The 27,099-nt window shown below is 50.3% G+C and overlaps 1 protein-coding gene across 4 annotated transcripts in view; it reads right to left on the reverse strand.

Moving 5' to 3' along the window:
- ITGA9 (integrin subunit alpha 9) overlaps positions 1 to 27,099 on the reverse strand; it is a 362,074-nt gene that overhangs the window by 272,257 nt on the left and 62,718 nt on the right. For all 4 annotated transcript variants that reach the window (XM_023260749.2, XM_023260752.2, XM_023260750.2 and 1 more), the window contains exons 10-14: positions 26,713 to 26,818; positions 25,484 to 25,578; positions 20,697 to 20,787; positions 17,759 to 17,804; positions 10,534 to 10,688 (exon numbers count right to left, since the gene is read on the reverse strand). In XM_023260749.2, the coding sequence (XP_023116517.2) occupies positions 10,534 to 10,688; positions 17,759 to 17,804; positions 20,697 to 20,787; positions 25,484 to 25,578; positions 26,713 to 26,818 (493 nt within the window). The remainder of the gene's footprint in view (positions 1 to 10,533; positions 10,689 to 17,758; positions 17,805 to 20,696; positions 20,788 to 25,483; positions 25,579 to 26,712; positions 26,819 to 27,099) is intronic.

The following is a 27,099-nucleotide window of genomic DNA, read 5'->3' on the forward strand; positions in this document are numbered from 1 at the left end:
AGCCGTACTCAACACAGCGTCCTGAAAAGGGGATACCATGGTGAACCTGTAGCCTATTACTAAAATCTGCAGAAATGATCACGGCTGCACATTATCCTGATTCCTATAAAGCAACGGGGCATATGCCCTACACAGGGAGCAATCACCCAGTAATTCACAGATGCTGAGTCGTGCTCTCCAAATTTTTTTTTAATATTCATTTATTTTTTTAAATTTTTTTTAATGTTTTTTTTTTTTTTGAGACAGAGAGACAGAGCATGAACAGGGGAGGGTCAGAGAGAGAGGGAGACACAGAATCCGAAGCAGGCTCCAGGCTCTGAGCTGTCAGCACAGAGCCCGACACGGGGCTCGAACTCACGAACCGCAAGATCGCGACCTGAGCCAAGGTCAGACGCTTAACTTACTGAGCCACCCAGGCGCCCCAATATTCATTTATTTTTGAGAGAGAGAGAGAGACAGAGTATAAGCTGGGGAAGGGGTAGAGAGAGGGAGACACAGAATCCGAAGCAGGCTCCAGGCTCTGAGCTGTCAGCACGGAGCCCGATGCAGGGCATGAACCCTTGAACTGAGAGACTATGACCTGAGCCGAAGTCAGACGCTTAACCAACTGAGCCACCCAGGCGCCCCTAGTCGTGGTCTCTAACTGCTACATCTCTTGGACCGTGTGCCATCAGGTCCACCCAGAACTGACTCTGTGCCAGGCACTATTAAAGGCATGTGACATGGGACATGAACCGTGCAGGCAAAGCCCTGCCCTCATGGTGCTTACACTCACAGAAACTCAGACATAGGCTAAAGCTGACTTCATTCCCCAGTAGGTGAGGATACCGATCACGTACATATATTACAGTGCCCATCGTTCCAACAAAACCATGACCAGTGTGGGGCCTGAACTCAGCCGTACTGCAATGCACTCTTGAAGACAAAAACTCCACCTATACCTGAATGTGTGATGGCAGATGGCAAAAGCAAGGGTGACACGGTCTGGAACTTAAAAAAAAAAGTTGGTTACAATATAGGGCCACCTGGGTGGCTCAGTCAGTTAAGCAACCTACTCTGGCTCAGGTCATAATCTCACAGTTCAGATGTTCGAGCCCCATATGGGGCTCTCTGCTGTCAGCACGGAGCCTGGAGCCTGCTTCGGATCCTCTGTCCCTCTCGCTCTCTTCCCTTCCCCCACTTGTGTGTGCTCTCTTTCTCTTCCAAAAATAAATAAACATCAAAAAAAAAAAAAAAAGATGGTCACAACACAGAACGCACGTTGGACAAACCCAAAAGGCTTTACTTCCATTGGTTCAGAGTCAGTAACCCTACAACAATGTGTTTTATTCGGCAGATAAGGCTGTGGGGTCCATGGACCCAGCTGGCTGCTTTTCTGCACCACAGAACCCTGCGTCAGAGGTCAGTCCTCTGTGATACTTTTTATTTTTTAACTGCTTTGGGGATTCCGGGGGATGTGGCGTTTTTCAAGTGAGAGAGAGGGAACGTTCTGTCCCCAAAATTACCAGATGAGGCCATGGGAAACCATGCCCATGCCCTGTCTCCACAAACCAGCCCCTTAGAACCTGGGGCTCTTGCACCGGTAATAAGCACTCACATCTGCCCACATTTAAGTCTGTGAAGCAGGGCAGCAGGGATGACTCTGGCTTTTAATAGCATCAAAGGGATCAGCCACCAGGGTATGTACAAGCAAGGAGGGAGGAAAGTGACTGGGACAGGCATTCTGCAGCTGCCACAGGGCGTATTTTTGACGCGTGTAATGGTTTTCCTGGGCCTCTGCCATCTCGGGGATCTTCCCATGCCCCCTGGCAGGTTCCCGGTCAGCAAGGGCCGGTCTGCCCCAACTTGTTTATTTCGGCAAACGGCCGATTGCCAAGGCCAGGCAGGGTCACCAGGGGGGCCTGAGACCTGGATACTCGCAGGCAATATTATGAAGGAAAGAATGCATTGTGGGAAAGGAATGTGACAGAGCAAACATGGAGCCCACATGAGAGTTACACACCGACTCCCTCAGTGACAGCAGGTAGCGAGGTGGACACACAGAATGCCGAAGCTTTGGGGCAATCTAGGAACCGTCCAGCTCAAAACCTTCATTTTTCAGATGTACAACTGAATCCCCAAAAAGGGAGCCAGACTTGCTCCTGGCCAGAGGGCCATCCACCACAGAGCCGAATCTAGAACTCTCCTAACCTCCAGGGTAGGGCTATTCCAACCACACTGGTGCTTAGGGTATTTTTTTACATTTTCTGACCAAAAAAAAAAAAAAAAAAAGGCAAAACAAAAAGTCACATTTTTTGCATGCACACACAGCAGAACCAAACACACACAATGATCCAGAACTGAACTCTGGCCCACTTGTTTTCTACTGATCGCAATTTCCCTGGGCAACAGCCAAACAGTAGGAAAGGACACGTATAAATGGACTGAATTTGCACCTTCTGTTCCGCAAGTCCAGGGCTAGAGATGGGCACTGCTGGACAAGCCAGGCCATGGCCAGGCAAACCAACATGGCGGTGGGAAGCTGCTGAGTGGGCCTCGTCCCGGGCAGCGCCCTCCCTGGCCTTCCTCCCGGGTGGGAGAGCTGCCCTCTCTTAGGAAGGGTGGGCATGGGGAGAAGACAGCGTGTGAACCCTCTTGCCAGCGATGAGCTAGCTGAGCTCAGAGAAAGTCTGGGTAGAAATGATCCCAGGAAGACGGAGAAGACAGTATCAGTGCCCCACCCACATCCTCTTGGCTCGTCCCATTGCTCTGCTGCCAGCCCAGCTTGCACCCTCACCCCCTTTCCTGAGAGCTTTCTCTGGTGGCTCCGCCCACACGCATGGCAGACCAGAAGTGCCAGAGAACCCAGGTCCCCGCCACAGTCCCTCATCTCTTGGCTGGGGTAACTCTGAGGGTGCTCCATACTGACTCTCAGGGTTCCCCAGCAGGACTCAGCTCCAGGTGCCTGCAGTGATAACGTGTTCAACAACACACCTTCTGTGCGGCTGCTGTGATGGTTTGTTTGTTTTCAACCTTTTTTGACAGACAGACAGGCAGAGCATGAGCGGGGGGAGAGACAGAGAGAGAGGGAGACACAGAACCCGAAGCAGGCTCCAGGCTCCGAGCTGTCAGCACAGAGCCCGACGCGGGGCTCGAACTCAAACTGTGAGATCATGATCTGAGCCAAAGGTGGACGTTTCACCGACTGGGCCACCTAGGCGCCCCTGTGATGGTTTATTTTATGTGTCAACTTGACTAGGCTTCACTACCCAATCTAGATGTCATTGCAAACGTATTTTTAAATGAGATTACATTTAATTCAGTAGACTCTGAATAAAGATTGCCTCCACAATGCGGGTGGGCCTCATCGGATCAAAGACCTTATGAGAAAAAGACAAAAGTCACCCCAAAAGAAGGAATTCTACTTTCAGACTGCCTCCACACTCCAGTGTTACTACACACACGTTCTACTGGTTCTGTTTCTCTGCAGAACCCTGACGGGCATCGCTGCCTTCCTTTCTTGTCTCACTGTCACACTTTCCTACCCGTCCTTGCTGGGACTGATCATCACCCGGGTCAACCACGTGCGCTCGAATCCTTGACTCACGGGTCTGCTTCTGGGAGAATCCGAATTAAGATGGGGCAGCTCAGGAAAGGGGATTGGATTCAACCTTCAGTGTGGGCCAAGCACGGTGCTGGATACTTTTCAAACACCTGTGAAACCCCATCTCGCCGTAGACTCTCCGACCCGACAGATCCCTCTTACGACTCAAGGGGGGGACAGAGACAACTCACAGTCACTAGAAACTGAGCTGAGGACCACGACCGCTGCTCCGCTCCAGGCAGAGCGCGGGCATGCCAACACGTTCACCTATCAGATTTTTTCTAAACTGTTAAAACACACAGTCACAGACAGACCGAATTATCCAATTCGCCAAGCGCGATCATTCTGGAAGCTTTTCATCTTTAGACCCGCCTGCTTAATGTTTCTCCTTGATTTAAAATTTACTTTGACATTTTAAATCACACAAAAAGAAGTCGGCTCCATATCAAACTCTCTCTTCTAGAAGAAAGCCACCACAAGACTCACCATGGGAAGCCCAGCCCAAGGGAGGAGGGTCGACCCTAGCCACCAGCGTGGCAGGAAGTAGTGATCATTCTGGAGCCCCGAGTTCGACTGGCAGTTCTAAACAGTACCAACCCCAAGAGTATCTGAAAGGGAGTCCCTGAGAAGCGGATGAGATCCCAGAGAAGCAGCCAATCAGCTGGCGTGGTTCAGCCCGTGGGAGGGTGGCCGCCCCTAATGCAAGCCAGGCCAGCCAGCCCCCATCCCGGGGAGGGTTCTGGTTCTGATTAGCGCCTGCTCCCACCACACAGTCCACATCTTCAGGGTTGCCTTCTGGCAGCTTGTGTCCATGCCATGTCGAATGATGTCATGTTGATGGAAAAGCTGACCAGCCCCAAGTCATGTTTCAGCCTCCTCCTTTCCCTGCCCCCAGCTGGCTCCTAAGGGCCCCCCATGCTGGCCCGGGCCAGGAGGGAGCCAGATGTCTCACATCAACTCAGCTCTGCTCGGTCCCAGCAAGTTTTTGATTCATTCCCATTCTCCATCACAACATGGTCTCAGCTGTGAAATTCTACTAATAAATCCTCCTTCCAGACTTACAGAGCTTCCCTCGGAGTCTCCCAAGAGAAGGGGAAAAAAAGGATATTTCCCCCTTTACTAGCTTTCATAAGCTTTCTCTCCATCCCATAAAGGAATGAGGTGGTAATCATTAGACGAGGTGACCCCATTCCTCATATAACACGGATTTGCCTCATTATCCCGTCTCTGTGCTTCTCAAGAGACCACAAGGAGCTCAGAGCATGTTCTCTGTGTGCAAATACTGTCTGGAGGGGACACACCCCCTAAAGCCAGAGGAAGGGTCTGGGGACAACCCTACTTCTGCTACTGGCTTGGATGACCTGGTGCCATCTCTCAGGACCTGGAGGGAGGGCAGGCACCCCTGCTTGCTCACAGCTCTGCTGAGAGCCACGGAAACCAGGGGCACCAGATCAGAGCACAAAACACAACCACTTAGGGCTCATCCTCTCCTGGTTTTCATTTAGCACGCTGCTGAGAGTCCAGAATTGTCGGCTGGACCCTTAGCCTCCAGAGACCGACAAGCACATTTAGGCATTAGCCTGGTCAGGCGGTAGGTAGAGGCTCAGCCCGTGGGTAAGGGCAGGACCCTTCAGGCACAGCACTCACCACCCTTACTTACAGCAGCCAGGAGGCTCCGAGGAGTGAGAATCTGCTCCCCAGGCCAGGAATGAAGTCAGCAATAAGACCTGGGATGGGCAGAACTCTTGTTTTCAACCGCTTGATGAAGTCAGTTATAAATCTGTTCTCTGAACCTCTGCCGTTGGATGTGTGCCTGCACCCCAGCACTGAACTTGGGGCCTACCGCACAGAGGGACCCAGACACACGGGTCTGGGAGCGAGGGAGCAGGGGCGGTTTTTGTCTGCCTCCTTCCCTGCAGACAGAGTGCAAGCTCAGTGAGGGCCAGGGCTCAGCCTGGCCTCTGCCTTGCTGCCAGGGAATGCACAGTGTGGCACTCCTAGGAACTTAGTAACTGTTGAACGGCCCAGCAGGTGCCTCGGTAATTCCATGTGACTGGCCATCTGCTGCCCCAGTTTCCAAAGCTGTTGTCTCTCAGCTCCAGACCCCCCTGCTCCGCGATGCTGGGTCTGGGGCTCTCCAAACCTCATTTCTGCTTTGCCAGCAGTTCTGTGGGAGGCTCTACTGGGATGGACAGCTCGAGGGAGGCTGCAAGGCTGGTGGACGGAGAAGGGACTGTATCATCTCCCTGCCTGCTTCCTACTCCTATCAGCTTCACCCAGCGACAGTTTTCCCCAGCAGCTGGTTCCAACAGCACTTAATACCAATCTCAGTTTTCCCCCCCTGCACCCCTCGGAGTCACTGCCAGCACCAGCTAGGGCCCTTCTCCGAGGTTTAGGTCCCCAGGTCTGCAGGGTCCCTTCTCTGAGCTTCTAGGTTTTTTAAATTAAAAAAAAAAAAATTTTTTTTTTTTTTGAGAGAGAAAAGGAGAACAAGTGGGGGAAGGACACAGAGAGAGGGAGACACAGAATCCGAAGCAGGCTCCAGGCTCCGAGCTGTCGGCACAGAGCCCGACGCGGGGCTCGAACTCACGGACCGGGAGACCACGACCTGAGCTGAAGTTGGACACCCAGGCGCCCCCTGAGCTTCTAGGTTTTGGCAACCCCAAGGAAGCATTTCACCCCAAGTGTTACCTTTTCCCTTTGTCTGCCTGACCGGTGGTTCTCAGGTCTAAGCCACGTGGAGGCTTGCTAAATTCCAGGGGCCGGGCCCCGCCCTCCATGTTGGATTCAGTCGGAACGTAGATCGGGACATCCCACGGGCTACAACTGGACTGGGGACCACACCGCACACCCACCTGGTGCCGACCCAGAAGTGGGGGGCTGCTTCCTACAGTTACCAGCAGGCCCTTCATGACCTGCTTTGCCAGTTCCCAGTGTTAAATTCTGTTGCAGTAACTGGTTGCTGCTTTCCTAACTGGATCCTGCCATGACAGGGGCCACAGCAGTGCCACCCCTACCGAGAGCCTGTGTCGTCCCCACAGTACTGCCAGGGGCCGCCCCTGCCCCTCCAGGGGCTCGGCAAATCAGCTGGCCCCGAATACTCCTGAGAGCAAGTGGGAGCTGTGGTTTTCCATTGCTAACGCAGAAAACAAAGGGGAGAATGGCGTCCCTTCTCTATGCACAGGCTTGAGCCCCATCAGGTCCTCAAGGAGAGAAGAAACCAGAGGCAAGACTGTCAAAGTAAGACGAAGTTCCTATAGCTCCCAAAACCACCCCGAGGGAGGCCCCGTGGCAAAGCTGCCAGCAGCTGGATTATGCCCTCACAGCCATTCAGAAGTCCCGAGCACACCACGGGAGCCTCTTTATCGCACCGCGCCAGCCGCACGGCCCCAACGCGGCCGTTCTAGGGACAAGACACAGCCCCGGATACGCAGACCTTGAGAGGTGCCTGGAAGGTGGGCCCGAGGAAGACTTCATTTGCCAGGCAGCCCGGGGCCAGAACCACCACCAGCAAGGCTCCTGCACAGCTTCCGGCTCTGGGCTCCCAAGGCGCGGGCCAGGCCATGACCGTGACACTGAGCCGGTCAGCTGGGCTGCTGAGCCTGGAAAGCTGGAGGATGGCGGTGCCCCCACCCCTCCACCACCTGGAGACCAGGGACCCGATCTTCCTGACCACGCAGGGCCAAGGCGCTGTCTTCCGCGCTGGGCTCGGGGACACCCCGGGGCAGTGCAACCCACACAAGCTACCTCCCACCTCCCTGATTTCTATCACATTTCCATAGCGGCTGCCCATTTCTCCTTCCTCAAGTCTCTCCATATTCTACTGCTGGCTCGTCTTTTACCAGATTGTTCAGCAAAGACGGAGACACAGCACATTTCCCTGAACGCCAGGGGAGGACAAAGAAAAACAAAATGTGGTAATTTTCTGCACTGCCCTGCCAGTACCAAAATTCTCCAGTTGTCATGATCATGAAGCCCCAGCCTTAAACAGGCGTGAGGGAAGACCTGCTTAGATTGTAAAGGGATGTCTGGGTTCATCAATGAGCCCATGTGGCTGACGGAGGCCAAGGAAGCGAGCTGCTACTTGACGTCCAGCACCTGCTTCCGCTGCCCGCCGGGGGCACTGCCGTGTGCCCCCCAACTGCCCGTTTCGCTCTTTATTCCCTGACACTTCAAGGGTCACGGTTGAAGCCTAGACTTCATTAAAATTCTCCCTCGAGGTCAATGAAAAGGGGCCCCAGTGACCGGAGCCCAGAAAGGCACACCGGTGGGGAGCAGCACGAGAAGACAGCCACATCTCCTCCTGGCTCAGCCATGAACTTCAAATCAGGGTTTTCTCTACTACCTTCCTTGTGCTCTGAAATCCCTCTTGCTCAGAACTTACATCTTGGGCTTCTTCTCCTCTCTTCCTGCTCTGCCAAATTACCTTCCGTTTCACCCTAACAGCGAGGTCATTAAAGAGCCTGGGAACTGTGTATGCTGCTTCAGGATCGACAGATAGAAACTCTGTGATTCCCATTAGAAGCTCCACGAGGATATGCCTGGCACATGTCGGGCCACAATAAACATTTGTCGAATGAACACACACAAGAACTATTAATCACTTGCTTATTTTAGAGTTCTAGAAGAGTTCTGCTTATTTTTATGCACACCAACACTAACCTTCAACTCAACAATTCTTTTATAACATTCTTTAATAGAGTCCAACTACATCAGGAGTTGGTAGTTGATAGAACACACACCATCTAATTAGGCAGGGGACACAGGAGTCCCAGGACCAGTAGAAAAAAAATTTTCTTCCCTAGAGACTGAGGTTTTAAACAATTCGTTTTTGGAAAGCAAAACCAAGGGTCATCAGACCAGGATTCAATTCCTGGCTTCACCGATAGCTATGTGATCCCGACAGAGCAATTTTCTCATTGAGCATGATCTTTTCCTCCCTGGGCTACACCTAAAACGTTTCTTATTCCTCTGTCACTAACCAAGTCTCAAGTTCATGGTATGCTTACATCCAATTTTGAAATTTCTAAGTTCTTCTAAAAAATATTTATACGAAAAAGTTCAAGGTTTGATTGCAGAACTTACTCAATCCACCTGAAGATCAAGATAAAGTACCAGTGAGACCCTTAGCCTAGAAGGATTAGCCCACTGTTGAATAAGGCAGAGCATTCAAGGTGCAGTTGGGAAATGGACCAGCACATGGAAGCGTATTTCTGCACGTCTGGGTTTGTGTTGGCACGTGCACGCACACACACACACACACACTCCAGCAGCACTTCTCGAACATAAATGTGCACACGGGTCTTGTGGGATCTTATGAAAATGCAGATTCTGATTCTGAGGTCTAGCGCAAAACCTGAGATTCTGCATTTATAACAAGCTCCCAGAGAGGCTGGTACTGCTGGGTCCAGGGACCAGTGTGAGTAGGGAAGGAAGATAACTTGATCCTAAAAATGTCTAAGAAGGGGCGCCTGGGTGGCTCAGTCGGTTAAGCGTCCGACTTCAGCTCAGGTCATGATCTCGCGGTTTGTGAGTTCAAGCCCTGCATCAGGCTCTGTGCTGACAGCTCTGAGCCTGGAACCTGCTTCAGATTCTATGTCTCCCTCTCTCTCTGCTCCTTTTCCATTCACATTCTGTCTCTGTCTCTCTGTCTCTCTCTCTCTCTCAAAAATAAACATTAAAAACATTTTGGGGGGGCGCCTGGGTGGCTCGGTCGGTTAGGTGTCCGACTTCACCTTGGGTCATGATCTCATGGTTCGTGGGCTGGAGCCCCGCATAGGGCTCTGTGCTGACAGCTCAGAGCCTGGAGCCTGCTTCGGATTCTGTGTCTCCCCCTCTCTCTGCCCCTCCCCTGCTCGCACTCTGTCTTTCTCAAAAAATGAATAAAACAAAATTTAAAAAAAAAACATTTTGGGGTGGCTGGATGGTTTAGCCGGTTGAGCATCTGACTTCAGCTCAGGTCATGATCTCATGGTCTGTGAGTTGGAGCCCCGCATCGGGCTCTGTGCTGACAGCTCGGAGCCCAGAGCCTGCTTCGGATTCTGTGTCTCCCTCTCTCTCTCTGCCCCTCCCCACTCGTGCTCTCTCTCAAAAATAAATAAATGTTTAAAAAATTTTTTTAAATGTCTAAGAAAGGCAGTAAGTCCAGGCCCTTATTGTGTTGTGGGTTATTTTTTTCTCTAGAACTGTTTTCTATTATTAAATCAGCCTTTCAAATAAAAACAAAGCACCTATGGATCTGCACAACTAACTGCTCCAGATTCGTGTCCTTCAGGTGATCACACACTGAGTTCTCCTCCACACGGAGCCCATCCTGTTCGAGGGCTTGGTGCCGTCTCTGGAGCTGGGCTAGCAAGCTGGCCTTCCCCAGCCAGAGACACACGCCAGGGCTGGGGGTCTCTGTCCAATCATCTGAAGCCGACAAAGCAGCTCCCCCTCTTTTGCAGGGCTAAGCCTCCATAAACCTCAGCATCCCAATCTTACCATCGACCCGTGGTCTCAGATTCCTCAGGCTTAAGGCCCTGACATCTGGTGGTGCCACAGGCTCAGGGGAAGTCTCCAAATACCCACCACTCCTTTTTTCTAACTGAATGGAATGTTCTGTAAGGGCCAGGCTCCAGTCACTACCTTTCCGCAAGTCCCACTGGCCTGTGACACCTGTGGCCCAGTGAGGTTTCAGTCTGGTCACACGTGTGGGGAAAGGATGCTTGGGGTCAAATGTTATTCGCTCTGGAGCCGGACGTTATGCTAAACAGGGGGAACTATGGGAAGCAGAAAAAAGCAAGAACCCCGGAGGGAAAGGGTATCCGGCCTGCGTGCCTGCCGCCTGCAAAACCAGCCGGAATGCACAGGGAGGGCAAAGAATCCAGAAGAACCCATCAGCAGCCACAAGCCCACAAGCCCACGCCAGCCAAGGTGGCCTCCTGAGCCCTCGCTCAGGGGCTCATTACCAATTTCTCCCGGAACGTGCTTGCCGTGGAAGCTGAAGCAGGCGGTGACATTCAGGCAGTTCACAGGCTGCAGCCCATCGTGACACTGAGGCGCCGTGATGTTGATGGAGGCCGGGAGGAAGATGGAGACATCCACCGTGATGACGGGTCTCGCCCTGCATGTCGAGAGGTGGAGGTGACTTAGTCATGCTCTCTCGGAACCAAACAAGGACTAACCGGGCGAAAGAAATCCTAGGCCTTCAGCCCAGCATTTAATTAAAGCATGAAATTACCCATGAGGGAAGGGCCAGTGTGCCCCGTAAATACTTTTTCCTGGTTTTAGAAGTGGTTTATTTCCTAATAAATTAATGGTTAGCTTCCCAGTAATAAAGGCAAGTCAGTTGTTAATAAAACACATCTGGTTGAAGCCATAAATGAACTGCCAGATGTTGGGTGATTATTTAAAATTTCACCAATTAAGTTCCGATTTCCATTTTATTAGAAAGATAGTAATATATTTAAGAGGAGTTCCTACAGCAGATGCCAGGGCTGGAGACAGAGATGCACCATGGGAATCCCCCAAAGCATGTACTGTCATTGGGAACAAGAACTACAGAGTTCCAGTCCCATCCACTGGGTCAAACCTCCCCCTCCATTTACTCCCCTCAATTCATCAAGTATTTTTCTAAAAGAACCTGATTCATGGAGTCCCAGCTGGTAACAGCAAAGCACTTCAGAGCTGAAGAAATCAACCGCTGGCCTCAGGAGCCAGTGAAACCCCATAAACATCCGCACTCTTATCGCCAACATGGACCACCCTCAACCCCCCACCCTGTGCTTACTGGATGCACAGCATCCCTGCTGTGCCCCCCGTGGATCCCCAGGATCGCCCAGGGAAAGCCGAGTGACTCCCACCATTCCATTCTCCTTGTAAACACCTGCTCAGGCACGGTTCACCTAAGCGGGTGGCTTAACCTTCTTCCCTCCAGGGCTCACAAAGAGATCCTCTTACCTCTAGGGAGCCCGGCCTTCATGCCACTGGGGTGACATAACAAGATTAAGGGGCTTTAGTGGCTTGTGAACAATGACCTCCCTTGTGTGCAAAGATCCTGCGGAGCGCCCGCGGTGACAAGACAGATGGGAAAGAGGAACACAACTCTCAGAGACACAAGTATTAAGGAAGACCTCGGAGAAAGAGGGAAGGAGGGAGACACGAGGCCCGGGGGGGGGGGGGGGGGAGGGGTTTTCACTGCTGCCACCACTGCCATGGATGTGGGCCAAGATCAGGACAGCTGTGACAAGTACAAGGGAACTGTGGGTCTCCCAGAGCAAATCCAGCTGAGAGGCCGGCAGAAGTCAGACAACAGCGGTGCCTGAAAGAAATCCAATGTGCTGGGGCCTTCCAACTTTCTTCTGGGTTCATCCTGAGAAGATGCTATAAATAACTTAGAAAACAAATGGCCTGCTCTTGGTCAGTGTGTTTGTACAAATGCCAGAGACACTCTCTAAAGCCCCAGGGGTCCTTCTACAGCCAGCTTGCCTTCCCCCTCCCAGGAGGCCTTCCCGAAGACCCCTGGTAGTTGGGTCCCCTCCCCCACGGCCCCAGCACTATATTCACACCTCACCTCACTTATTAATTAAGTTCCTTATCTATTTCCAAACCTGCCCCACCAGCCTGCAGACCCCTTAAGGGCTAGGATCCCAGCAAATTCATCCTGACATCCTCAGGATAGGTGTTCAAAATCCCTAGGTGTTAAATGGGTACCAACTTCACTCTAGGCCAAGGTGCTGAAAACCACAGGAGGGCCTCAAGTTTCATACAACTGACACAGGCACCAAGGAGAGCTGGTCTCCACCCCATGAAAGCCTCTACCCTGCCCAGGGCACATCCTGCCTGGTCACCACATGGAAGAAAGGCCTTTCTGCCTCCCACCATCCCAGGGGCCACCGTGTCGGGGAGGCCGCCTGGTCCTTCCTCACAGCAGAGCCCTGCAGAGGATGGCAGGGTGAGCCATCTGGCAAACTGACAGGGACATGGACAGAGGCTATCAACGCAGAATCCTCTAACGTGAGGACAAGGACCTTCAGAAGCACATGTCCCACCAACACCAGATCGGGCCCTCGGACCTGTTTCAATTCCAAGAATCGTCTTTGGACCACAGAAAGCCCCAAAATCTCTCCTGAACTCTCTCACCATTTCCTTTGAACTTAAGTGGCACAGAAGAGTAGCCTATCACCCTGACACATGCCCTGCCCTCCCAAGCTCATCTGAGAAGGCAAACTCACGCAGGGCAGAGCTGGGCCAGCCTCGGAGAAAAAAGCAAAGGGGCACCCAAGGACAGCACTGCAAAGGCTTCCAAGACTTTAAAGTTTATTTATTTTGAGAGAGAGAGAGAGAGAGAGAGAGAGAGAGAGAGCCCCCACATACACACAATGAGGGAGAGGCAGAGAGAGAATCTCAAGCAGGCTCTGCATGGTCAGTGTGAAGCCCGATGCAGGGCTCGAACCCACGAACCGTGAGATCATGACCTGAGCTGAAGTCAGATGTTTAACCAGCTGAGCCACCCAGGCGCCCCAAGACTTTATTTCTAAAAAGCTGGTGGCTGGAATACTTCTTTCTGACGACTCTGACAGTTCAGATCCTGATACAGATGGTCCCTGACTTATGATGGTTCGACTTAACGATTTTTCTACTTGATGAAGGGACGAAAGCCATGTGCATTTAGTAGAAACTGAACTTTGAACTGTGAATTTGGGTCTTTTTGCATGCTGGTGCTATGTGGGATGATCGTGTGGGGACCAGTGGGTGCAGCTCCTAGGGTCAGCAACCAGTCACGAGAGAGCCAGATCTTCTGTACCCACATGGCCATTCTGATGGTCGCTCTCCGTAGAGTTCAATAATTTGCATGAGATAATCAACACTGTGTTATCAAATAGGCCTTGTGTTGGATCATTCTGCCCAACCTTCAGCAAATGTAAGTGCTCTCAGCACAGTCAACGTAGGCTAGGCTAAGCTGTGATGTTCAGGAGGTTTCAGGCAGTAAATGCATTTCCACTCATGATATTTTCAATTTATGATGGGTTTATCATAACATTAACTCCTTCCTAATTCAAGGTAGATCTGTATTTCACCTGTATGTACTTCCAAGCAAACAGTAAAACCAGTTAGGATGTCCTCTGATGTGGTATCGGCTCCCATCACCCCAGCTTCCAACGGGGGCAGGTGCCGCTTATGGGACAGACACAGGGGAACAGACAAAGAGCCTACACCCTGGTGGAGATGCCAGGCTACCAAACAGCCCTGGAGCCGCCTCGTCCAGGAAGCTAATGAAGGTCTAGGTACTTGAAACCAATCTCAGTAAGGTTTTTCTCCTAACGGCAGCCCAGAGGATTTCAAGCCCATACACATGTGGAGTCTCTTCCTTAGAGGCGTAAGAACGGGCGTGCTGTGTCTTGCACATACGCATACACATGCTTGGCTTCCTTTTCGGGTCCCACCCAAACTCTGAAGTGACTCAAAGTCCACCTAAGTTGCCAGCCAGCTAGGCCCTGCCGGAGATGCCCACCTAGCTTAGCCAGCTGACGTCTCCAGACCTTCTTGCCCACGGTTGTTCAGCCACGTCCAGCAGCTCATCAGCAGATGTCACCACAGATGACCAGCCTTCCTGGCCGCTCAGACATCCTCAGCAGTCCCTCCGCCTGCCTGCTCCTCCCTGTCCCCTCTCTAACGGGCCCCAGCTCACCTCTAAAGCCTTCCCTGCACTCTGAGTACCTGAAGCTCCCAGAAGAGACCCGAGGAGCTCCTCCTCACCCACGTCCCCTGCTGAACCTTGCCCGGGGCCTGTTCCGATCTTGGAGCCCAGCTCCAAGAGGAGGTCCCTGCCACTCACAGCCTACATACATCCCACCTCCCTCCTCCCCCTTTCTTGCTTCTCCTTGTCTCTCTCACCCACAGCGATCTGACTTCGGCCCCTCACTTCTGCAGACCTGCCTGAGACAAGGGCACCGCTGACCCCACACCACCACCTCTAACAGGACTCAGTCTACATGGCCTTCCCTGCTGGACTCAATGCGGGCAGGTGCCCTCAACCACATAACCCTGCTCTATCATCTTCCCGGCACTGACCACAACCTACGATGATCTTCTTTTTTAAAATGAATAAAACTTCAGTGCCACTTGGTTTCCTCATCTGTAAAATGAGAATAAAAATATCTATATCATGGAGCTGTTACAGAAACTAAGAATTAGGCGTCCCTGGGTGGCTCAGTCGGTTAAGCGTCCGACTCTTGGTTTCGGCTCAGGTCATGATCTCACAGTTCATGAGTTCAAGCCCCACACTAGTTCAAACTCCACACTGACAGCACGGAGCCTGCCTGGGATTCTCGCTCTCCCTCTCTCTCTGCCCACCCCTGCACCCCCCACGCGCTCTCTCTCTCTCTCTCAAAACAAATAAGCTTTAAAAATTAAAAAAAAAAACCTAAGAATTAAAATATGTTCTATCGACAAGAGAACCAATGAACAGACTACAGTATATTCAGTCAACAGACAGCTACTCAGTAAGGGGGAGAAAAGAACTGAACAAGACACAAAGCATAGATGAGTCTCTATTGAGGGAAAGAAGCCAGAACCAAAAGGGTGTATACTATATAATTCCACTCATGTGAAATTTTAGAACAGGAAGAATTGCTCTATCAGGAGGGGGCATAGCTGGGAAGAGGCAGGAAGAAACTTTCTGGACTGATGGAAATGTTCTTTATTTTTTTTTTAAGTTTATTTATTTATTTTGAGAGACAGAGAGACAGAGCACATGAGCGGGGGCGGGGAGGGGGGGCAGAGGGAGAGGGAGAGAGAAAGAATCCCAAGTAGGCTCCGCACAGTCAGTGCGGAGCCTGATGTGGGGCTCGAACCCGTGAACCGTGGGATCATGACCTGAGCCGAAGTCACGAGCCGGACACTTAACTGACTGAGCCACCCAGGCTCCCAGCTATGTTATTTATCTTCATGGGGTGGCAGTTCCACGGGCACCTACACTGGTCAAAACTCACCAAAGCAGTATGCTTCCATGGGCGGGCTCTGCTGTATGCAAATTTACCTCAGTACAAAAAACAAAAAAACAAGAACCACCAAAAAGAGTTAAGGCACGTGAGTGCCTGAACAGTGCCTGGCATGTGGTAGGTGGGCACTTACCAAACACTAGTTGCATCATTTACTTGTTTATCGTTCTGCAAGGTGCACCCAGAATCAGACGCAGCTGCACCACAACAGGTCAATGATATCAGCCGAACAAAGGAGGGCCTTCTGCTGACCACCTCGGCCGGGCAGTGCCCCGCATTCCCTCTCCTAAAGCCTCTTCTCTTGATACGCCGTCCCCGGCATTCCCCCGGAAGGACCCTGCCTTCGTCCCTGGAAGGTCTCTCCTCGCCAGATTCACCCCCCGCCCCCACCCCAGGCTGGGGTCTGGGGCCCCCGTCGCCGTGTAACTGCCTCACTTGACGTTGACATCCATGTGTGGGCGAAACTCCAGGAGAAGGCCATGCGTTGCCATGAAAGAGAGGGAGAGAGAACCCCCTCTGGGCCGAAGCTCACGGCTGGAAGTTTGCAAAATACAAGAATGACGAGAAGGAGAATTTCCAGGATCTACCTTAAGTCAGCCGCTCCCGGTTTTGAGAGGGCCCAGTTTCAATTGAGAGGGCCCGGTTTCAACTGCGAGAGCCGGGGATCGTGTTTTGTTCAAGAGGAGTTGCGACAAGCCAGAGCAGGCTGCTCGGGGTGACGAAGAGGGGGAGGACAGCACAGAGGCACGGGGGGGGGGTGGGCGAACTCAGCTTCTGAAGTGTGACTTCAGTCATCTATCTGTACATAAGCTGGCTTATCTCAGAGGAAACGGCCAACCCACAGGAAGGGTTGGTTGATGAAGAAAGCGGAGACCTAATCACACGGCAATAATGAAAACAACAGGGAGGCGTCATCTTAGTGAAGTCACCGCTTGGGAGACACACATGCCACCATCAAGTACGGAAGGGCTGCTACGTGCAAGATACAGGATCAAGAGGCAGAATTTAGCCCAGTTTACCTAACTGCTAACACGTATCGACCACCGGACCGTTCTTATGCATTTTGCTTGAACTACTAACTCGTACTAACTCAATGGAGTTCTACCAACCCAGTGAGGTAAGTACTGCCGTTATCCTTTTTAACGGGTGAGAATACTGAGAGAGGTTACCTGACCTACCCAGGAACCCCCCTCCTGCCAAACAGAGGAGGGGTTCAAATCCAGGCCATCCACCCCCCCCCCCCCAGTTGACCCTCCTAACCTAAGGCTATCCTGCCTCCTTAACAATTTAACATTCCGAATTGCCTGGGGGTTAACTGGTTCCCTCAGAAGTTACTAAGCTCCCACCCCGGGGCACCTCGTTCAAAAGGAGGCCCTGTGCCTTGCTTGCAGCCGCTGGAGACTCAGAGGAAGGCACTCAGAGGAAGGCACTGCTGAATGAGAAGAATCTGGGGTGTGCAACTACATGGCCTCTGGGATCCCTTCCAGCTCTAAGATCCTACTGGCCCGTTTTAGAAAGTTCTGCCATCAGGTTATTAACAAAACCTAAGAGCTGGCTCCCACTCCAAAGGGTAATTCTGCCTCCTCTGACTCACACAGACAGAAATCCTTGGAGATGGTTCACAGCGGGACGGCAGCCCACAGCCTCTGTAGGAGACAGCCAGGCCACAGGGGCTTTAGGAACCCTGGGCCCGAGCTCACGAGCTCACGTCCCTCACCTTGGCCTCCGCAGGCAGTGGTGTCCTGTCCTAAGGGCAAGAGGCTCCCGGCCCCCAGGTGTCTAGGGAGTAACAGGTCGGGACTAAGAGATGGGACAGGGCAGTGCTTCACAGCCCCCTTGAGTGTCCTGCACCCATAGGAAACGATCATATCATGCACACATGTTAATGAAGCAGTTGTTCAAGGCAAGAGGCAAAATCCCTAGGGCTTAAGCCACCCCAGGCTCTGTCTAGAAGCTCCAGGGATGCTACCACCTCACAGCTGCAGGCCATTCAAGGTCCACCAGCTGGAACTCTGGGATAGGAGATAAGAAGAACGAGAAAAGAAAGGCAACATCCTCACTTTCCAAGCACCCCTCGCCTCCAGGAAGAGGACAGACGGAATTACGGACTAACGGGGAATAACTCCCCTTACCACCCTACCGCCAAACTCCAGCCCCCATCACGAAGAATGGAATTCGAGAAGCATCTCACCTTAGAAGAACTACACTGTCGGACATGAAGGCTCCAACAGTCACATCTGAAAATGAGAAGTTCACAGCATTCAAAAATGTGTTGAAGCCCATCCCCCCCGCCCCCCGCCTAGGTCCACAGCCACGCGGGCCCAGCACTGAGGTCAGAGGCCCCTGACAGCCTTCCTCTGGGCCATACAAGAATCTCGTAAAAGTGAGAGCCACACTGTCCTGCATGGTTGCCCATCAGCAGGTGTGGCTTGTCGAGACCTTGAAACGTGGTCAGTCTGAACTGAGATGCGTAGGAAATGTAAAATACAGACCAATTTCAAAGACCTGGCGCAAAGAACATGAACTAGCTCAAAATTTTTTACATTGATTATCGGAATTAATTTCACCTATTTCTTTTCATCTTTTTTTATATAATTCCCAGAATATTTTAAATATATATGTGGCTCATGTTATGTATCTTTTGGACACCAGTGAACTAGAGAGATGGGTATTTGGAACTAGAGGACCTGGAAAAAGCTCTAGGTTCTGTAGAACATGTGAATCATCTCTGCTCCACCCCTCACTCTGTGTGACCTCAGAGGTTCTCAGGGTGTCCTTGTCTGTAGTATGGACATAATTATCCCCAGTATCTTCTTCAAAATCTGATGAGAGTTCATAACGTTTAAATCAGAAGACCTCTGTTAAATATTTATTAAACACAAAATTAAATAGTTGTTAAATATGACAATTTTTAAATATTTAAGTACATGTTAAATATGTTAAATCATATAGTTACATCTGAAAATTCATGAAATACTTAGTACACTACAAACCAACCTGCAAGTGTTAGCTGGTAATGTTTATTCTTGGATAACTTTAATTTAGGAAATATATACTCATCCAAGAACTCTCTGCCTTTCTTCCCCTCGGATACAGACTCCTTAGTCCTGGGATTCCCATTACCGCCTCACAGAGCCAAGCATCTGAATCCGAGAGAGCCTGAATCCCCACGTCTATACAATACTCTCATCAAGGAAAAAGAAACAGCAAACCCATGAATTGTAGTGCTGCTAAAATTTCTGTACTTGGGTGTGCTTGTTAATTTTGCTGTTTCCAATAGTCTTTTTGAGTTGACTAGATATTTGAAAATAAAAGAACCAGGGCAATTTGTCATTTCTTTTACAAAAAAGGCAAGAAATTCACACGGGTCACCAAGTGTGAACACACCTACTCACAGTGCGTGTGCAGAGCTGAAGGTATGTCCCCTCCCATCACGATGTGGTCTCTGGCCAGTCCCCTAAGTTCTCTGTGGCTCAGTATCCTTGTCAAGTGGAGGACACCCTGTCTCTACCTACCTGCTGCGCTAACCATAAGATGGATATTACATGTGGGAGCATTTTGCGTATACTGAACTGCTAAACCAATGTAAGGTATTATTTTGAGGCGGCCACAAATTACCCCAAATGAGAACAACTGCCTTCTCCCACTTACAAAGACCCGTGAGTGTCCACAGGAACAAAAACTTCGACAATGACCCTTTCCTATTCCTTCCTCCTAGCTCAGGAAAGTCACAAGAAATGATCAACACTGCTGCCCATAAGAAACTACAAGAGTCCGGTGGTGCCCTGGTACAGGACACACTGGATTTCAGAGATCCTTCGGAGGCGTTTTAAGTGGAAAGAAATACTTCCTGCAGATAGCAAGATGATCTATGGTTTCATGGAAACGTTTTCTGGATTCCATGATGGTTTTGGATTCTTTCAAATTTCCTTCCTTCCTTCCTTTCTTCCTTCCTTCCTTCCCTCCCTCTCTTCTTCCTTTCTTCCTCCCTCCCTCTCTCTCCTTCTTTCTTTTCTTTTCTTTTCTTTTCTTTTCTTTTCTTTTCTTTTCTTTTCTTTCCTTTTTTCTTTTCCTTCCTTCCTTCCTTCCTTCCTTCCTTCCTTCCTTCCTTCCCTTTCTTCCCTTTCTTCCCTTTCTTTCTTTCTCTTTCTTTCTCTTTCTTTCTTTCTTTCTTTCTTTCTTTCTTTCTTTCTTTCTTTCTTTCTTTCTTTCTTTCTTTCTCTTTCTTTCTTTCTTTCTTTCTTTCTTTCTTTCTTTCTTTCTTTCTTTCTTTCTTTCTTTTTCAGTAGGCTTCATGCTAGCATGGAGACCAATACAGAGCCCAACACAGGGCTCAACGTCACGATCCTGAGGATCATGACCTGGGCTGAGCTCAACAGTGAGTCAGACGCTTAACCAACTGAGCCACCCAGGTGCCCCCTGGATTTTTTCTAATTCTTATCTCATTTCCTCACCTAACCACAGAAGAACACCAGAAAAACCATCATCCCACTGCCCAGTCAATTTTACCTAACTGGACAACACTTGGGATTGAGGTTGGAAATCGTGCATTTTTATTCAATTAGCCTCAACCACCACAAGGCATTCATTAACCCTGAAGCCAAGGCAGGCAGCCTTGAAGGGTGAAGGTCTGTTCTGTCCATCAGGGAGAGGGCACGGTTTTCTTTTCTGCTCCAAATTTTTTTTAATTTTCTTGCAGGGGCTGGGAGGTGGGGAAGGGATTGCTCAGCTCCTTTTTCCCTCTCAAGAGTAAGAAGCCTCTTACTACGGGTAGTTATTGAGCAAAACATGAGTTTTTGCTAACATTTTTAAAGTGGACAGTGCTTTTAGAAAGAGCTGCTGCCACAGAAATCACTGTTTTTTGTTTTCGTTTTTCTTTTGTTGTTTCCTTCGAAATCACTGTTGCAATCCACCCTTGTGGTGCTTAAACTCTTCAGCACAGATCATTCTAAAACCCCCAAATAAACGTCAACACCTTCAAATCAAACACTAGGCAAAGCATCCCATTCTACTGTGGGAATTCTCCTGATTCTAAATAGATGTGGCCACTGCTTACCAGACTGGAAATGACTCTACCTCAAGCATTTATGCTCGTTTATCTCATTTGCCTTTAAAGAAAAACAGCTTACCAGGATAGCCATTTCCATCCATATCAATGCCTCCTGATATGGACTGACCAAACATCCCCAGAACCGGACTTATCTTCTGCCCCGACAGTTTCTGAAACAGATAATAGGGAAATTGAGTCGCCGGACAGGAGCACAGTCATAAATAAGAACCCAGGACTGTTCTGTGCAACTTCTGTAGGACACTTGGTCCTCAAACTGTGGAAACAGAAAACTGTAGTCCTAATTTGATCACGGAGTTCTTAGCGTGCAGTTGAAGACCACACACTCCTGTATTATTACTTGCCTTCGTCACATGTCATTGTTTAAAAATGTTTCCAAGCTCAGTGTTAATGAAAACTCCACCTAGACTGGTGTGTAATGTTTTCACCTGCCAAATGAAGTTCGAAACGGATGTTTACTTCCATTTCCAACAGAGGTTCTGTTTTGTTTCCACACAGGTAGAGCTGGCTGAAGTTTTTTTTTTTTTTCTTTAAATATTTATTTATTTTTGAGAGAGAGGCAGAGCACAAGCGGGGGAGGGACAGAGAGAGAGGGAGACACAGAGACGGAAGCAGGCCCCAGGCTCCAAGCTGTCAGCACAGAGCCCGACGTGGGGCTCAGACTCACAAACCATGAGATCGTGGCCTGAGCCAAAGCCGGATGCTTAACCAAATGAGCCAGCCAGGCGCCCCAAGCTGGCTGGAGTTCTAAGAACGTGTTTTCCTTAGATCTCTCTACCCAAATATGTACCAAACATGGAACACCCCTCTGCTCATGTTAGTCTTTCCCTAAGTGGACAGGCCACTGGTGCATCTAGCTGGAAAAGATGGCCACAGGGAAACTGCCACTCAGTCAAGTTAACCAGAACATCTACGGGCTCCTGAGCCTCACAGACAGGATGAAACAGTTCTAGCTAGTAAATCTGGAGCTCCACGGCCCTGAACCTTCCTACCACAAACGGTGGGAAATGCAAAACAGCAGAGGAAGCCACCCTCCTCCCTAAAAGGCGGCCCTGTGGAGTTCACAGCTCTACCGCCAAGGGGCATCTGTACTGTTACTCAGCTTAATGATGAGTAAACTTAAGTTAACTCAACTTATGTTCAACTTACGTTCACAAAGGACTGCACTGGTTCAGGACCCTTTACGACACAACCAAACCCCTTCATTCGTTTGGGTGGCACAGTTCCTCAAAAGATATCACACTTCCTGAATCAGAAAAGTCCCATCCCCTGGGATCTGGTGTGTTCCTTCTTCCCTTTGTTTATACGGTCTCTTTTGGGAGGCTAACCTCCCAGGGCCCTCATTGTGGATGATAAGAAAAATGCTTTGTTTTCATGCCATACAGCAAAATCCCTATCAGAACCAGGTTTACAGATATCCAGGGGCTCTCTAAGGACTCTCTTTCCATATCCTTTTTCCTTATTGAGTCATCCTGCAGAGAAGTCATGAGAGTGGGGAGAGGGAGTTTCCATAGGATCCACAGACGGAGATGCCAGGGACCTTCCCCGACCCCTCCTGGGAGCCCATTGCTGCAAATAACCCTCCACTTGCCATCTTCAGTTAAGCCACCCAACAGAAAATACGTGAGCATCAACGTACGAATCACAACAGCACAGCACACACTGAAGAAATGTTTCTTGCGAACAGGCAGAGTTCCTCATCCCACATGGCTCTGTCTAAACAAACATGTACGTGCGTCTCTTTCTTCCAAGCCACTTTTTGAAGGCCACCGTCTCAGCTCCGCAGCCCAGGCAGGCTAGCAGCGGCTGGTCCCGGGTCTCCCCTTCTAAGCTATGTTGTGGCTGGGACGAGGGGGAAGAGTGAAGGGGTGGTCCATCCGGGGGTGGCGATGCAGGCTTAAGTTATCCCACAGACATCTGCAAGCCATTATGCCATAAAGCCAGGAAGATAAGTCTGCTCAGTGCTAATAACCCCAAATGAAAACCAGGAGCCTTGGAAAACCTCCGCTCGACCAGGTTTACGTGCAGTGTCCTTACTAGCAGGAGAAAGATCACACGGGCCGCCATGACATGCCCAGGGGACTCTCAGATTGAGAAAGGCACACAAGGATCTTAAAATCAACACTTTTCGTGGTGAACTCAAGAAAGAGGAATGAGTTAAAGAGGAACGCGGACAAACTGCAGCCCTGATCTCACAATTTACCCGGCAGAAATAATACCAGTCTGGGCCAAAGAAAAGCAACTCCTTTGCCCAGAGCTGTTTCTGATTTCTTCCTCCGGTTCACCAGCACAATGCCTGCTCTGTCTGGACCCCAGCCCTGAAGAATCTGTCGTTAAAGGATTTTTTTTTTCCTTTTAAATCAGTGACCTTATCATATACATATTAGCGGCTTAGAAAAGCATAAGCAGAGTTGTATCTTTCCTTTTTTTTTTTTTTTAAAGTGCCCCAAACCACTTCTCTTTGTCAAAGCTAATGAGCCTGCCAGCCTGCTGACAAAGGCAGGATGGGTCCAGCTGCTTGCTGATCCCTGCTTCCGACTGAAGGCACTCCACGCTAACCACAAAATCTGTACTTCAGTTCTCTGTAGGGATTCCACCCAGCAACAAAACAAAACACTGGAGGAGGGAAGCAGGGGTCTCTGACAGGTTGCCTCTCCCTATGATTTGCTTCCAAGGTCCAGGAACAAGCTTCCAGGAGGATGCGTGGAAAGTGACCCCGGCAACTGCCTGAGGACACGGTTCCCTGGATGACTTTCTGCTCGTCACATCGGGAAGAAGGTCCCTACCTCAGACTACAGCAGCCCGCACCACACAGACGTGGCCGCCAACCCGTGCCCAAAGCTCTCTTCCTCCTGCCACATTGGCTGAGTCACCTATGAGCTTATTGCCACCATTGATTGCCATCATCTCTAGTGAAAAGACAGTGGTCCGGGTAAACCCATGCCCCTTGGAGTATGCATGCCTCACAAGCAAAATAAGTTTCCTTACTTCTAAGTTTTCCAAGTGAGCTTCCCTGAGTGTTCCTTCCTCCAGTGTGGAGTTGAGGGCGTGGCTACAATAAAAGGTTTGGGAGTCAGACTGGCAAAGTCTCAGTGGCCACACTGCCATTTACTAGCCGGAGACCCTGGACAAGCAAAGTCACCTCCCTGGGCTGGACCCCTCATAAAGAAAAGGTGGAAAATAAAGATACCATCTCACGGGACTACGACAAGGACTAAAGAAAAGAATAGGGCAGAGTGGTCCCTCCTCTCTGCGCTCCGTGTCTGCTGCTATGGGAGCCACCGAGCTGGGCCGGCCCCAGCGGAGAGGGTGCTGGAAGCTGGCAATGAATCGACCCTCAACCCTTAATCAGCTCACTTGTATCTCCTGCAAGAAGAGCAATCATGAGTGCATGGACTGAACTTACACTTGGGCACCGCCTCTTAAAATCAGCTTGTAAAGTCTCTTTCTTACCGTCATCTACTTTAGTGCATGAACAGGCTTTGACGCTTTACTAACGCCTCACTTGTAGAACATGTTATGAGAACGTGACTCCGTTAAAAGTTCTGTTTCCTTAGCGATAATCAAGATACGAGGCAAGCTTCTTCATGATGGGAAATAGAAGCAGGAGTAGGAAGCGGTGAGCACATAAAAAGCGCTCAATAGATCAATATTTGCTGATAGGAAATTTCTCGACCTGTGCTCAGTCCCTTTCTGTCACTGACCCACTCCCTGGGAGAATAACACAGGCCTGTGCCAACTCTACACACAGACATCCACAAATACCCTGACGATGCTTCTGTCCAAAGAGTGACTTCCTTTTTTCCCATGGGCTGGGCTTAACACCATCAGCAAGATTGAACACCCAGCTGATATGGCAAAAAACCAGAACTCAAACCACTTCCACATTCCCAAGTCTGGCGCCCAAGGCCAGAGCTTTGACCAGCTCATTTCAGTGCCGTTATAACCATCAGCCCCGTGAAAGCTTTCAAGCCCCCTCTTCTGTGGACCACTGTCTCTCTACATTATATTTTACAATTCCGGGTGCCTGGGTGGCTCAGTCGGTTAAGCGTCCAACTTCGGCTCAGGTCATGATCTCACGGTTCATGGGTTCGAGCCCCGCGTCAGGCTCTGCTGACAGCTCGGAGCCTGGAGCCTGCTTCAGATTCTGTGTCTCCCTCTCTCTGCCCCTCCCCCACTCACCCTCTGTCTCTGTCTCTGTCTCTGTCTCTCTCAAAAATAAATAAACATTAAAAAAATTTCTGTTTTGGGGATGCCTGGGTGGCTCAGTCAGTTAAGTGTCCGACTCTTGGTTTCATTCGGTTCAAGTCATGATCTCGTGATTTTGTGAGTTTGAGCTCCAAATCAGGCTCTGAGCTGATGGTGCGGAGCCTGCTTGGGATTCTCTCTCTCTCTGTCTCTCTGTCTCTCTCTCTCTGCCCCTACCCCGATCATGCTGTCTCTGTCTCTCTCAAAAATAAATAAATAAACTTTTAAAAAGTTTCTATTTTACAGCGTATTCCTTTGGCTTGCACCGACGGTTGATAAAGGAGTCACGAAAAAAAAGCGAGCCCCTTCCTCATCTTCAATAAATAACTCTAACTGGGGGGTAAGAATTTGGATGTAATCTTTCACACAGGCAGAATGCATCCCCGAATGTGAGCAAACTCGGGAGTCTCTGAATAGGTTTTTGAGTTTTAATAAGCAATACCAATGGTTTCTCTCTTTCACTGGAGGGTGAGAAGGTTGAAGGTAGGAACCGTGTTGTGTTTTCCTCTGTACCCCGGGGTGTGGTATGGACTACAGGTTCCCTATGTGTTTGTCAGATGAAGGTATGAACAGTTCGCATGTTATTCTCACAGCAATTACCATTGAGTACTGAGGGACGATCCCACTAGCGTCGCCGTGATAGATATAGACGGCCCCCGAGAAGTCATCCTCCTTGGGTGCACCAATGGCCACATCTGAAGGGAGAAAAACAGCTATGGGTTAGAAAGCCACGTGGAATACTGTAAGGACAGTTTTCCTCATTCCTGCCCTCACGTGGGTCCCTCTGTACCAGAAATTTCTTGGTTGTTGGTTGCTCAGACATTAAAGTAGACCCACAGTTGCTTAGCAGGAAAAAACAAAAAAAAAAGTAGGAAGAAAATCATCAAAACTGAGAAGGGTTTAGTTCCAGAAAAGTTCCGACCTCATCCTTTCATAAAAAAAAATCACGGACCCATCCAATAAAAAAAAAAAAATTGCAAATATAAACCACCCACCCAAATTTCTGTCAGACAGGGGACTTCCATAGACTATGGTTATTGCATAACTGAGAGAGTCAACTCTTCCTGGAGAAGGGACTTGCACAAAATGGCACTCACTTCCCCCCAAAAAAAAGAAAAAGAAAGAAAAAAAAATCGTTACCCTCACAAACTGACAACCCCTGGAACAAAGCCTAGATCTTCCTGACTTTCTTCCCTTTGCTTCTAACAAAAGTCATGTGTTTGCAGAAGCGAGGTCAAGGGTGAGGGGCACGCACCCACAGGACCTCAAGCTGAGGTCCTCTCTGGCCGGGGCATGAGGGGTATCAAAGGAGCCTGGTTGTCTGGCCTGAGGCAAGAGCTGTCCCCCCACTTCCGCCTCAGCGTCCCCCTAGCGAGGCGGCTCCCCCATGTCCCGACATCTGCCTACCACATACACAGTAAGCAGAGGCACCGGACAGACCAGAGAGAGAAGCCACGAGACCGTGAAGGAATCTGCAGTCCAGACAGAGTGGACATCAGTACACACAGCCCGACCCTCCCGGCACGGACGCATTCAAATCCATCCCCTCACTGTCACTCTCGGGGCTCAGAAGGTCTAACTCCCCCCTCACTCAACAACATGGCAGAGCCTCAGACACAAGAAAGGTTGGTGGCAGGAGGGCGCGCGTTCAAACTTGTCTGCGACAAGCCAAAGCACGGTGGGCTCAGAGCCCAGCCCCGAGTGTCCGCACGGAGACCATCTTCTCCAAAGGGCACCCCCTCCCCATAGGGGCCTCCCAAGAGGGGCAGGTGGGCCCAGGAGCACGCTTTGCCGGGGCAAAGCCAGAGGGCAGGTGTGAGCTCACTGACCTGGGAAGCCATCGTCATCAAGGTCGCCCAGGCTGGCGATGCTCTCCCCAAAGTGTGCATTGTAGGTGCCATCGCCGCTGAGGGCCAGCTGCTCCTCGAGGGCTCCCTGGGAAACAGGACGGAGGACAAAATGGAAAACACAAACAAAAACAGAACCAAAACAAAGAAAAAACGCAATAAGACCAGAGCTTCAAACACCACCCCCAAAGCACTCCCATCAGCGGGAAACACCCGGGCATAATCACGGGCACCCAAACTTCTCTCTCCTCGTGGCAAAAGGAGTCCCTTTCACCTGTGCAGCCAGAGGGTCTCCCACAGCCTGATGCCTTTTAGAGGGAAGGAGACGGTCATGTTGGCCGATGACTCCACCTCCCCCTTGTCCCGACA

This window comes from Felis catus, chromosome C2, assembly GCF_018350175.1.
Source record: "Felis catus isolate Fca126 chromosome C2, F.catus_Fca126_mat1.0, whole genome shotgun sequence".
Classification (NCBI taxonomy): domain Eukaryota; kingdom Metazoa; phylum Chordata; class Mammalia; order Carnivora; family Felidae; genus Felis; species Felis catus.